Source organism: Rhinoraja longicauda, chromosome 11, assembly GCF_053455715.1.
Source record: "Rhinoraja longicauda isolate Sanriku21f chromosome 11, sRhiLon1.1, whole genome shotgun sequence".
In the NCBI taxonomy this organism is placed as follows: domain Eukaryota; kingdom Metazoa; phylum Chordata; class Chondrichthyes; order Rajiformes; family Arhynchobatidae; genus Rhinoraja; species Rhinoraja longicauda.
Genome location: NC_135963.1, coordinates 10,677,911 through 10,690,758, shown reverse-complemented (window position 1 = coordinate 10,690,758; position 12,848 = coordinate 10,677,911). Strand labels below are relative to the sequence as shown.

The 12,848-nt window shown below is 37.7% G+C and overlaps 1 protein-coding gene across 4 annotated transcripts in view; it reads right to left on the bottom strand.

The window, feature by feature from the left end:
* Positions 1-731: 731 nt before the first annotated feature.
* Positions 732-12,848, bottom strand: part of fnbp1l (formin binding protein 1-like) — a 98,125-nt gene continuing 86,008 nt past the window's right edge. For 2 of the 4 annotated variants that reach the window (XM_078408246.1, XM_078408249.1), the window contains 5 exons: positions 9,775-9,907; positions 8,664-8,779; positions 7,219-7,373; positions 4,420-4,578; positions 732-3,960 (listed from right to left, as the gene is read on the bottom strand). In XM_078408246.1, coding sequence (XP_078264372.1) covers positions 3,914-3,960; positions 4,420-4,578; positions 7,219-7,373; positions 8,664-8,779; positions 9,775-9,907 — 610 coding nt within the window. In that variant the 3' untranslated portion in view covers positions 732-3,913. Of the gene's footprint in view, positions 3,961-4,064; positions 4,579-7,218; positions 7,374-8,663; positions 8,780-9,774; positions 9,908-12,848 lie in introns of those variants that run through there. The other 2 variants (XM_078408247.1, XM_078408250.1) reach the window with 2 other exon arrangements.

Below are 12,848 nucleotides of genomic sequence, written 5' to 3'. Positions count from 1 at the left end.
TGCCACATCAATTCATACACAATGATTTAAGGAAAAATAGCCATTTGTTTGCAAGTGGCACCTTTCATTGCCTTGGGATGTCCAGAGCTTTTGAAACTTAGTGTTTGATGCAATCACCCAAAAGCCAATTTGTACAAAGCAAGACCCCCCCTCTCAAAGAGCAATAAACTAGATAATTGGGTTTTGTGTTGGTTCAAGGATAAATGTTATCCATTCCATACTCTACTGCAACGTGGCATTCTTTTTACAGTCACATCATACTCCCATTATAGAACTTGCAGGTACATAAGAAAAACTGCTCCTGGAACATCTACTACATCTCTTGCAATTGGAATTGATCGCATATTCTTCTGACAGCAGAATGATAAAGAGCAGTGGCAATATCCATGGCTTTCCCTCTATCTTGAAGATGAAGCTTTCTGTTGCATTGATAGGACCTTTGCAAACTGCCGCTCATCTATCAACTGGGCAACCAATATTGAGGGCATCCTGGCTGTCTGATCTCATCCAATATTCACTTCTTCAGTGTTTTCAAACAGAGATTACTGGCAATCGATTGATCAGGAAGGTTGCAGTGTGATGTCCTTAGATAGGAATACCCAATGCTACAACCAAACCTCGTACAAACACAGTGACTGCCGTCAAGAGCATTTCGAGGAGTATTATCAAAACTGATTTAATTTCAAAAAGGAAACAGTTAATATAACAGGTACTTAAATATGACAAAACTCTTTGGAATACATTAATTTATTTAACAGTTCTCAACAAAAAAAGTATTTTAAACAGCATCTTAACAATTTTTCTTAAAAAAGACAATCAAAAATTAACATGTGCATAAAGGTCATTAATTCAAAACCTTGACTGCTTTTCACTCTACATTCTACTTTGCCTGACGACTTATCAGTGACAATTTAAACCAGATCCTCACACTGTATACAACTTGAACTTTCTTTTATATATAAGATAATGTGCAAGAAGAAAACTCTCCTTCAATTGTTCGCCTCTTTACTCATATTTGTAATTTTACTCACAAGAAAGCAGCATCTAAAACTACATACAAAGCAGAAGCATTACAACATTACATACTGGGTAACAATTTGTTCCAGTCACCTAACCGCAGATTTACAGCTATGGAAGAGTATATATTTTCTAGTACATTCTAGCACTTTCACAGTTAATTTGCTATATAAATTAAGACAACTCAGATTATACAGTGCCTACTTGGGAGATTAAGTACCATTGCCAATATTTTCAGTGGTTTAATGTACAATTAAAAAAATTATGTGCCACCAAGTTGCAGAGAATTCATCTATCAATCTGACGAATCTTTAAAAAATATACATACTTAACACAAAGAAACATGTAGACTTTATGGTTTTTTACAAAAAATCAGCTTTTGAAATTCATTTAAACTAAGTTTTCCTTGCTGTTTTAAGGTCATCACAGCTGATTTTTTTTGTCTACAATCAGTCTGCCATAAATTCATAGTTATTTTCCAGGAACTAAATTCAATAGGAAGACTAATTTTCTGCTGCACAATGTCTTCCTGTTTTTAATGCAATGAAAAGGCTGCTCATATTTATTAGCTGCAAAAAAAAAATTGGTCTTGTTAACCATTGTAGATATCAGGTAATATTCAGATAATGTTTTGTGTGGTTGACATGTGCAATTTGGTCCAGAAACATTGTAAAATATTGTTTGATAGAAGTTTAAAGGTAAATCGATTTCCAGCAAATTATACACTTTTCTATTCAGAAGAGTTTCACATTTGTAATTTCAATACAAACTTAGTAGCTAACACAGCACTAAATCATATTTCTGCAGTCTTCACAACTGCTTAAATGTACATAACATTCACCTTTTCTGAGTAACAATGGGCTTCTTTCCAGCATAAATTAAATTGGACTCCAAACCACAGAATCCTTTATTTCATTTAAAAGGTATTTCTGAGAAAATGTTTCACCTCCCACCCCCAATCATTTGAAGAAACTTATTTCAAGTAGTTTAAAGGTATTTCTGAGAAAATGTTTCACCTCCCACCCCCATTCATTTGAAGAAACTTATTTCAAGTAGCCCCAAATTAAAAAATCTAATTTGAGGAATATATCTTGGTTGTTGGATTTGAACTGAACAGAGATTATATATTTTACAATTAAATTACAGTTCAGATCACAGGTTGATTATGGACTTCAGCAGAAGAACAAAGTTTGCTTTTCAAGCAGTCTAGAGTATCCTGGATAATATAATATCTACATACATGTTGTTACTCAAATAGATAAAAATGCGTATGGGTTAGATTATCCACGAGAATGAATAATTCCACACGTTGACGAGGCCATTCCAGATTACAGCATCCGCGTAGTCGTTCTGATTAAACCAGAGCTTTGCGTGAACTAAATCGTTATTCCTAAGAGTTGACCAGAATTAAAAATATTACAATCTCTAATTAAAAACACATTCATTTCAAATCAATTTAGTGAACCAATACAAATCTTTAGTAAAAACAATATAAATATTGACTGAAAGATTAGTTGTACACTTCCTCTGGTACCTTATTATAATACATTTGTATATTAGGAATGACTACATCAGTAGCTTGAGTACTGAGAGAATGTGCAAGTCAATCAAACTTGATGTCAATTAAGCTTGCATCAAATGTAAGTCTTGTTTGATACTATTGGAAACAATGGCAGTCAGCAGATTTAGGCACTCTTCTGTAAAATAGTTGATTTAAGGCAGCAGCTGTACTGTGAGATAGTGGTAAAATAAGTGGCTAGCTTGTCTTCAAGGAACTCGTGATGTACATCTCACATGGTTTCTGCCCAATTGTCTCTCTTCACAGTGGGCCACTTTGCTTTCCCCGAAGCCACGTGCCGTTTTTCATTTGAGTTTCCATTGACTCTTAGTCATCAATGATTAATCCAATTTGTGAAACAAAAAAAATGCAGGCCGCAGCAAGGAGGGAGGAGAATTCATAAACTGTACACTAACGATGAAAAGTTGCAGCCACTGCTTTGTCAGAGCTCTTCAACACTAGCAATCAACACGCCACTATTTCCATGCAGTACTGCGAGTAGCACAAATGAAAAATGGGATGGAACTACAAATGTGAGAAACTGTTTAGAAGGGATATGATAAATAAGGATTGCACATCAACAAAACAGGCCAACCACAGTACAGTCTAGACATCTCTAAAGTCAATATTGAGTGTGATTTACAAAAGCATGCAACAGCACGTTAGGGCGAGCATGTAGGATGGCACAGGCAGACTATGTTTTTAAAATACCATCTGATAGTGAAGCCAATCTGCAACTACTTCACCAGGGTAGATTAACCTTTGGCATTGATAACAAAGTGAAATACTGTACTGTTGATTCACTGGGTACCATATGAACTTAGTTGGAATGGTGTTAATTGTGTTAGTGGCAAAAATCAACCATTATATACATGCAGTTTCCTCCTCCCTCCTCATCTACCAGCCTCAATCTTTTAGCAATTGCGCTTTTCCCCCACCCCAGAAAACAGCTGCATGCAACCTCCTTCAATGCCTCGCCCAAAGTTTCAAGAACCCAAAGACCAATTCAGGAACCTGCAGTCCAGGGAAAAAGAAAGAAAGCACCATTAATTACTACATTCAGTTAGGACAAACAAAAGATAATTAATTTTAAAAAGGTAACAGGAAAAACTCTCAAGTTTTGGGTTGAACTCCTTAACCACGTAATCCCAAAAGAACGACAAAATTGTACACGCGCTTTGAAAGGTGTTACATTAGGTCAACTGTAATCAGGGTTTCATTTTGATAACTCGCAAAATAATTATCAGGCAATAATAGCACAGTAAAATACAGCTTAAGTTCCATTTTAAAAAGAATGAAACAGGAATGTAATGAACACTTTAACGGGCCTCTTCAGTGTCAATACTCAAAAGTCATTTCTTTTGGATCGCTTATAAAATGTTTTGCTAAAAAGTAACAAATAAAGAAAAGGACCGTTAGTTTATAAATCCTCATACTTCTAAAGCTAAAAGTTTATATTCTAATAAAAATTCCCAAAACCTTTGCTTTAATAATCAATTAAAAAAAGTAGAAAATACCAAGACCCTTCACTTATATACATATTTACAAAGTTTAAGGCAACAGGAATAACAGAAAAGATTAATCATGTAACAATTCTAGAGTTTAACAGTTTCCAAATACTATGTCATGTTATAACTCAGGATCCACATTCATGCACAAAATTAAACTTAAAACATTAATTAGCTCAGCTCACATGGTGAACAAAGAATTATGTAAAAGGAACAATGTTTTAGAATTCATACTCCTAATGTTCCCTCACTATTCCTTTAATCTTAACTTATTTCAATTTTCCCCCTGACTATAACGGGATTTCAGCAGCAATATTTATATGTAGGTCACTGCACCTTTACTGTTTCTCTCTAGAGTAATATCTACATATGATGTCGGCACATAGCCTTCTTGTCCATTCTGTTTCCGTGCCCTTGTCCAGCCATCGCCTTTATCTTCTTCAATGACATACAATACCTCTCCTTCGTTCATTGATAATGTCCCTTCATTTTGACCTGCAACAGGGGAAAAAAATGGAAAGGTCTGACTCATTTACTTCATTCGCTGAATTTTACAGTTCAGAGAAAGGGCACTTTGTCTATGGTAATTGTGTTACTCCCTGCATAGAACCATCTAATTAGGTCCACATCTATGGGGAAGAAGCTGGAGTCAATTATTAAAGAGGTAATAACCGTGCATTTGGATAGCAGTAAAAGGAAAAGTCCAAGTTGGCATGGATTTATGAAAGGGAAAGGGATTTATGAAAGGGAAATCCTGCTTGACTAATCTTCTGGAATTTTTTGAGGATGTGACAAGTAAAATGGATGAAGGGGAGCCAGTGGATGTAGTGTATCCAGATTTTCAGAAAGCCTTTGATAAGGTCCCACACGGGAGATTGGTGAGCAAAATTAGAGCACATGGTATTGGGGGTAGGGTGTTGACATGGATAGAGAATTAGTTGGCAGACAGGAAGCAAAGAGTAGGAGTGAACAGGTCCTTTACAGAATGGCAGGCGGTGGCGAGTGGAGTGCCGCAAGGCTTGGTGTTGGGGCTGCAACTGTTTACCATATATATTAATGATTTGCATGAAGGAATTAGAAGTAACACTAGCAAGTTTGTGGATGACACAAAGTTGGGTGGCAGTGTGAACTGTGAAGAGGATGTTAGGAGGTTACAGGGTGACCTGGACGGGTTGAGTGAGTGGGCAGATGCGTGGCAGATGCAGTATAATATAGATAAATGTGAGGTTATCCACTTTGGCGGCAAAAACAAGGAGGCAGATTATTATCTCAATGGTATCAGGTTAGGTAACGGGGAAGTGCAGCGAGACCTGGGTGTCCATGTACAGCAGTCACTGAAAGTTGGCATGCAGGTACAGCAGGCAGTGAAGAAAGCTAATGGCATGTTGGCCTTCATAACGAGAGGATTTCAGTATAGGAGTAAAGAGGTTCTTCTGCAGTTGTATAGGGCCCTGGTAAGACCACATCTGGAGTATTGTGTACAGTTTTGGTCTCCTAATTTGAGGAAGGACATCCTTGTAGTCGAGGTTCACGAGATTGATCCCTTGGATGGCGGGACTGTCATATGAGGAAAGATTGAAAAGACTAGGCTTATATTCACTGGAGTTTAGAAGGATGAGGGGACCTTATAGAGACATATAAAATTATAAAAGGACTGGACAAGCTAGATGCAGGAAAAATGTTCCCAATGTTGGGCGATCCAGAACCAGGGGCCACAGTCTTAGAATAAAAGGGAGGCCATTTAAAACTGAGGTGAGAAGGAACTTTTTCACCCAGAGTTGTGAATTTGTGGAATTCTCTGCCACAGAGGGCAGTGGAGGCCAAATCACTGGATGGATTTAAGAGAGAGTTAGATAGAGCTTTGGGGGCTAGTGGAATCAAAGGATATGGGGAGTAGGCAGGCACGGATTATTGATTGTGGATGATCAGCCATGATCACAATGAATGGCGGTGCTGGCTCGAAGGGCCGAATAGCTTCCTCCTGCACCTATTTTCTATGTTTCTATCTTAGATCTTGCTCAAAAGAATTGTCCTTTAAGCCTGTAAGATGGCAATTATTAGACTCAAAACCAGTTAGCCTCTCAGCGGACATGTAGCAAGTGCACAGGTTAATACAGCTGTCACAATATTCTTCCTGACGTAATGAGGAAGGGTCAAATGCCAAAACTCTGTAGATTTAAGCAGACAGAAGCAGAACACACTGGAAACACTGGTTGTATAAGGAACAGCAATGTCAAATAATTGCTGCGCATACACAGTAAACAGCAGGGACCTTAGTAGTGTTAATGTACGGAGAGACTTTGGGACGCAAATTCATAGTTTCTTGAAAATAGCGAAAATAGGTTAGTGAACAAAGCAAAGGTATGGTGGCCTTCATAGCTGAAGTGCTGAGCATAATAGGTGCAACATCATGTTGCAAGTGTACAAAACATTTGTCAGGCTGCACTTGAACTACTGTGTGCAGCTGTGGACACCACACTACAAGGAGAACGTACACATAAGAGTGCGGATGTTGGAATCTTGAAAAAAAAAACATACTGCTGGGAGGAACGCAGCAGGTGAGACAGGACCCATGGAGGGAACCGGACAGACGATGTTTCAGGTCGGGACTCTTCTTCAGACTATTTGTATTTTCCATGTGGTAGTGCAAGAAAGAGTGCAGAAGAGATTCATCAGGATGATGCCTGGAATGGAGGGCTTTAGTTACAAGGAGACATTAGTAAATTTGGATTTGTTTTCTCTGGAGCCGAGGGATGACCTAAAAGAGGTTTCCAAGATGAAGGTTATCAATAGCATAGAGAGTATTTTTTATTCCCCCAGGTTAGGAAGGTACTAGGATAGGAAGGGAGTAGAGGGATACAGGGGAGGCACAGGTAAATTGATTGTGTTCAGCTCTACTGTGGATTCAAACAAAAATCTAAGATACTCTCCCATCTCCTTAAAGTCAATGCAGTGGTTTTCATTGTGGATTGTTACACAGAAAAAAGTCTTGAATTTATTTTACCCATTGCAGATGGGAATGGAGTGGCAAATTTCCATTAGCAATACAGGCCACATAAAAATGATCCTTTCGGGAAAACATTAGACTTTAAAAAGTAACGATAATAAAAAATTGAGACCAAACGAAGGTTTTACCATCAAATGGGTACAAAGATTTGCAGTGGCCAATAGCAGGTAAAGGCTCGTCATCTTCAAATTCATCATCAAATTCAACAGAACGGCGTGGTTCAGGAAATCTGTGGAGTGCTTTCTGCTCTTGGCTTGGATCATCGGTATAGCTTCCATCAGGGCTGATTAAAGCAGACAACAGTTATTGATAAGCTTACACATACATAAACTTGAAAGTAACTAGATGCATTTTATATGTACCCATAAAAAAATTATTCATGGAATTTTCATGGATAGTCCTTCAAATGTTAAGTTGCAACAAATTTAGCTATCCAAGATTTTTGTAAAATGGAGCATTAAAAGAATCACCTTAGAATAAGCTTGTATAATCAGTTTAGATAGTACCTTGGCTTTGGGCTTGGTTTTCTTGGTTGAGCACTAATCCTGGTGTTATAGCACATACTTTGTGTTTTGATTGTAATTTAGTATGTAAATCATTGGCAATAACATGCTATGAATTGAAACTGCAGAGGGCGACACTGGGGATCTGGGTCAGACATGCCTGTTCTGAGGTGTGGGTCTAAGTTGCTGGCCATCCACTAACAGTTTGCTCAAGCGTCCCACCTCCACATGAAAATTCAATAATGACGGTAGCTACCATACAACTTCCAACTGATTGGACCGGTTTGGCAATCTAGTCTCAATAGGTTGATTTTTAAACAGCACAATTTTTTTAATGTATATTAAATATTATGCAATGTGAACTTAAAAAAAAGGATATTCTGCAGTGCCGACATCAGTTATGCAAGTCCTGAGAGCTTGGAAAGATTTGGAGAATATTAATTACAAGCATCAAGGATTAGCGTCCAGGACATTCCTCTTTTGTAACATATTATCCCAAATGCTTTATTATTTTTGTTGTGGAATGCCATGTGGATGCCAACAATGGTTGTCATGGTTGACAGAAAGCAGGCTCCAAAACTTAATCAGATTTTACAAACTGCCACAAGTCAATAATAGGTTCACTTTAATCAAATGCACCTTGTAATCATGCCACTATATATATGCTAGAAATGGAAGACACTTTAACACGTTTGAATGTTTCAAGAAATCTATTGGCTATGAACACGCTTTTACATGTTTTAGAACTGATATTCATTGATACAACACCATTCCTTCTTTAATATTGTTTTAAATATCTGCCTTCTGTTGATTTAGAAAACATTTACCATTAGCCTATAGCCCACAGTCAGTTCAGGATTTACCGTTCAATTTGTTGTTGAACAAGTTGTTGAGAAGCTTGTTTTGTTTTCAGTTGATCTTAGTTCAGTAGTTTGCAAAACAAAGCTAAGAAAATACTTCCTCAACAAAACCCAACAGCATTCAAACTTTGTGTTGATTAAGTCAGTGAAAAATGCATCAAAACTAGTTGAAGTTCTTTAACTCATGACGTTCTAAATCCATTAACGTACCTCTCTCGCCCAGGTGTTCCATGGTGGTTAGTTTCAATGGGACGTTCAAACGCACCACCACCACTTAACCGTCTATCTCCCCTTCCACACGTTTTTTCAACCTCAGCAATCCATGCCTTAAAGAAATGAACAAGGTATCAGTTAGCAGTCATGTGTAGAAATAAAGAACCGCAGATGCTGATTTATACCAAAGATAGACACAAAGTGCTGGAGTAACTCAGCCGGTCCAGAGTAAAATATAGATCATAATAAAAATGGGTTTTATAACAGAATCAGTTCAATATGTGGTTTAAAATGAAATGCATTAAGCTAATGTTATCACAAAATATATTTTCAGAAAAGCATCCCAAATATCTGCTACAATAGCAGCTATCTCTTTCTCCTCCTACCATGAGGTGCTTACGTTCCACTGCCTATGACCCAGCATGGGCCAGTGACTTATTACAGACGATGACCCAAAAACAAACTCCCTGACTTTCAGTCCACTGAATAGTTGCCCCAATTAATTAACTACTAATTAATATTTTAAACTTTAAACAGGAGCATAGTTTTGACAATGTGTTGATAGGCACCATTCAACCCAAACACCAATGAAGCAAGTTTCCAGCAGAATCAACAAAAAAATATTATCCTTAAGATTCTAATTTTAAACAGTGCTGAAGAAGTACAGAGCCAAACCAAGGAGCCAGTTTTCATCTGCTGGAGGCATCAGTTGATCACAGAATCAGCCACCCATCATCTTCTCCCTATTGTCATGGTACTACTGACATCTGCCTTAGAGCGCCAGAGACCCAGATTCAATCCTGACTACGGGTGTTTGCTTGTACGGGGTTTGTACATGCTCCTTCAATCCCCTACTTTTTCCCTGCCTTGTCCAGAAACAACTATTATTTCCCAAATGCCAACAAGTTGAAGTGCTAACTCAGCTCTGAATAAGAATCAGATCGACAGTGCATGTCATACCTGCGAGCTAAAGCATACAACACATGTAGAGCTGTATAGCCGCGTAAGTACTCAAATATACAAAAAGAAAACATACAAAAACAAACACAAAGCATATCCGACTTCCAAGACTATGTTGTCAAGATACAACGACAACTTTCCAAGTTACCTCGTTCTTTTGAATCTCGTAACGTAGTCTGTCAATGTTGTTCATGGTCTCTGATATCTTTGGGTGCAAACTACCAGAATCACCCATCTGGGGATTTCGTTCGTAAACGTCTTTCATTTTGTTTAAGGCATCTCTGTTAAAATGCAGTGCAATTATATGTTAATGAATTATCTCATGTAAAATGCATAAAAAATGGATATCGGTACCACTCCAATTTTCATTTTTAATGTTAAGATTAGATTTTTAAAATCCAAATTTCATATTTTTGTTTAAATCTGTATGGCTATTCATAATTTCTAAAACCTACTACTGAGGTATATTAAATAATTATTCAAGAATTCTTAATTCAGTGAAGTTCTTACAATTACAACACAGCATTTAACATAGGTAGGTTTAATTAAGTAAATACACATTGATACCAATGGCAGACACAAAATGCTGGAGTAACTCAGCGGGTCAGGCAGCATCTCTGACGAGAAGGAGTGTGTGACGTTTCGGGTCGAGACCCTTCTTCAGACTGGCATATATTTTTCAAATTGGTTGAACGTGCTATATAGTAGACATCGAGTGGACACAGCTTTAAGGTGAAAGGGCAACGTTTAATGGAGATGCGCGAGGCAAGGTTTTTTTTACATAGATCGTACTGCCTGGAACTCACTGCGGTTGATGGTGGTTGAGGCAGATGCACTTTTTGATAAGCATGTGGATGTGAAGGGAATGGAGGGATGTGGATGATGTGCAGATATATATGAGATGATCTTGGCGTCATGTTTGGCCAAAGGGTCTGCTCTTGTGCTGTACTCTTCTATGTTCTAAAAAATAAAAATTGTCTTGCACATTTAAACAAGCTATATTTTCCGATTTTAGTTAAAATTCATATTAAACTACGTTTAACCACTTGCAAACACTTCAAATTGTGAGGTCAACGTTCAGCAAAACCCACATCTTAAAATGCATATCATAACAGGACCAGCCTATTAGTTAAATGTCTCTCTGCCTGTTCCTCTGAGTTAATCAAGCATTTTGTGTCTATTTTCGGTTTAACCAAGCGTCTGCAGTTTCTTCCTACACACTTAAATGCCTCTACTTGGTTTTGCTGAATGAATAAATAATTCAATATTACATGATGTAAAAGGAGCCCAAAATTGAGGTTTTTTTCATAGGAATATGAAATGAGTTGATGGATGTTTAAGTTTCTTTTGCTAATCAGCTGCATTTTAAACTTTATGTTCTCCCAAAACCATGATTAAACTAATTGCACAAGGAGAAAACTGGAACTGTTAGGCATAACACAGAAAATCAAACTGCAAATGGGAGACATGTTTGGGTTGACTCCTGTTCTAATACTGGGCAGATTGAGGACGTGATAAAGGCAGGTCTATTCATGGCAGCAGGGAGGAAGAGTTGAATCACTACAGTGACTGCTGAAGGATTAGTGCAATAAAACAAGAGCATTTTTGAAGGTAGTCCAACTGGAAGAATTATTCTAGGAAGCAAATGGACACAAAATGTAATGTGACTGTAACGGAATGTTATTGTAACAGATAGCATGATGTAACATTATCGGGAGAACTACACGATTATAATAGTGATCACGTAATGACTCTGAAAACGAACACAATAAAGAAAGAAATATGAAGGTAATCTTAAATAAGGATGTTTAAAAATTAGCATTTGTTTGATTAGCCCACTTCCAGTAACCCAAAAACATATTATTTTCGTTTTTCCTTCAGAATAATTTTTAGATTAATTACAAATCCTAGGCATGAAAGGGGATCAGAGATAATATTTCAAGATGGTGTTTCTATTTCAGATTTTGAGTATCTGTGGTATTTTTTTTAAATCTGAGTTGCCATATTTTATTCTCCCTTTATACCACTATAAATAGTAGCACCAAAGAATGTTATTGTATCTCTGATGTGTGTTGTTACTTCACACCCACTTTCCAAGTTGTAATCTACTTTATAGCACCTTACGAACAATTTGTAAAACAGCTGTCATTGCTCATAACAGTCAAGCATTAGTTTCATTAGTTGCTGGTATCTGTAAGCTAACACCTCATTTTGCAGTATCCCAAATTTTGTGGTTCAACTGTGAAGGAGGTTGCAGCTGTACCAATTCTGTGTGAAGCCTCTTAAGTTGGTGACCAATGTAAACAATTATGCAATGCATCGAACAAGAAAAGGCCAGAGGTCAAAAATAAGAAATCATCTTTGCAAATGGAAACTTTTCTAGCCGTTTTCTTGGTTGTGACTCAAGACCTTTGAGGCTGAAGTTCCAAAGGCACCAACAACCCAATAGTCATAGAGTCAAAGAGTCTTACAGCGTGGAACCAGGCCCTTCGACCCAACCTGCCCACGCCGGCCAACAAGTCTCACCTACATTAGTCTGGCTCATATCCCTCTAAACAGGTATCCATGTGTCTGTCTAAATTTCTTAAACATTACGATAGTACCTGCCACAACTACCTCCTCATTCTATACACCTACCACCCTCTGTGTGAAAGAGTTAACCCTCAGATTCTTTTAAAATCTTTCCCCCCTCACCTTAAACCTGTTCTCTGGTTCTCGATTCCCCTACTCTGGGCAAGAGACTCTGTGTGCCTCTCTGAACTATTCCTCTCAAGATTTTGTACATCTCTAGAAGATCACCCTTTATCCTCCTGCACTCCAACGAATAGAGTCCTAGCTTGCTCAACCTCTCCCCATAGCTCAAGCCCTCAAAACATATTTTCTGCACCCTTTCCAGCTTGACAACACCTTTCCTATAACATGGTGCCCAAAACTGAACACAATACTCTACATTCGGCGTCACCAATTTCTTAAACAACTGAAACATAACCTCCCAAATTCTATACTCAATGCTCTGACTGATGAAGGCCAATGTGCCAAAAGCCTTTTTGATCACCCTATCTACCTGTGATGCCAGTTTCAATGAACTATGTACTTGCATCATACTTAGGTGAACAGTTTTCAAATGTAAATTCCAGGGAAAGGTTATTAAACCATTCAGATCACTGAACCCAACTGAATACATTCATTCCTTTTTCAGTTGGGATTACTAAATAGCTGGAA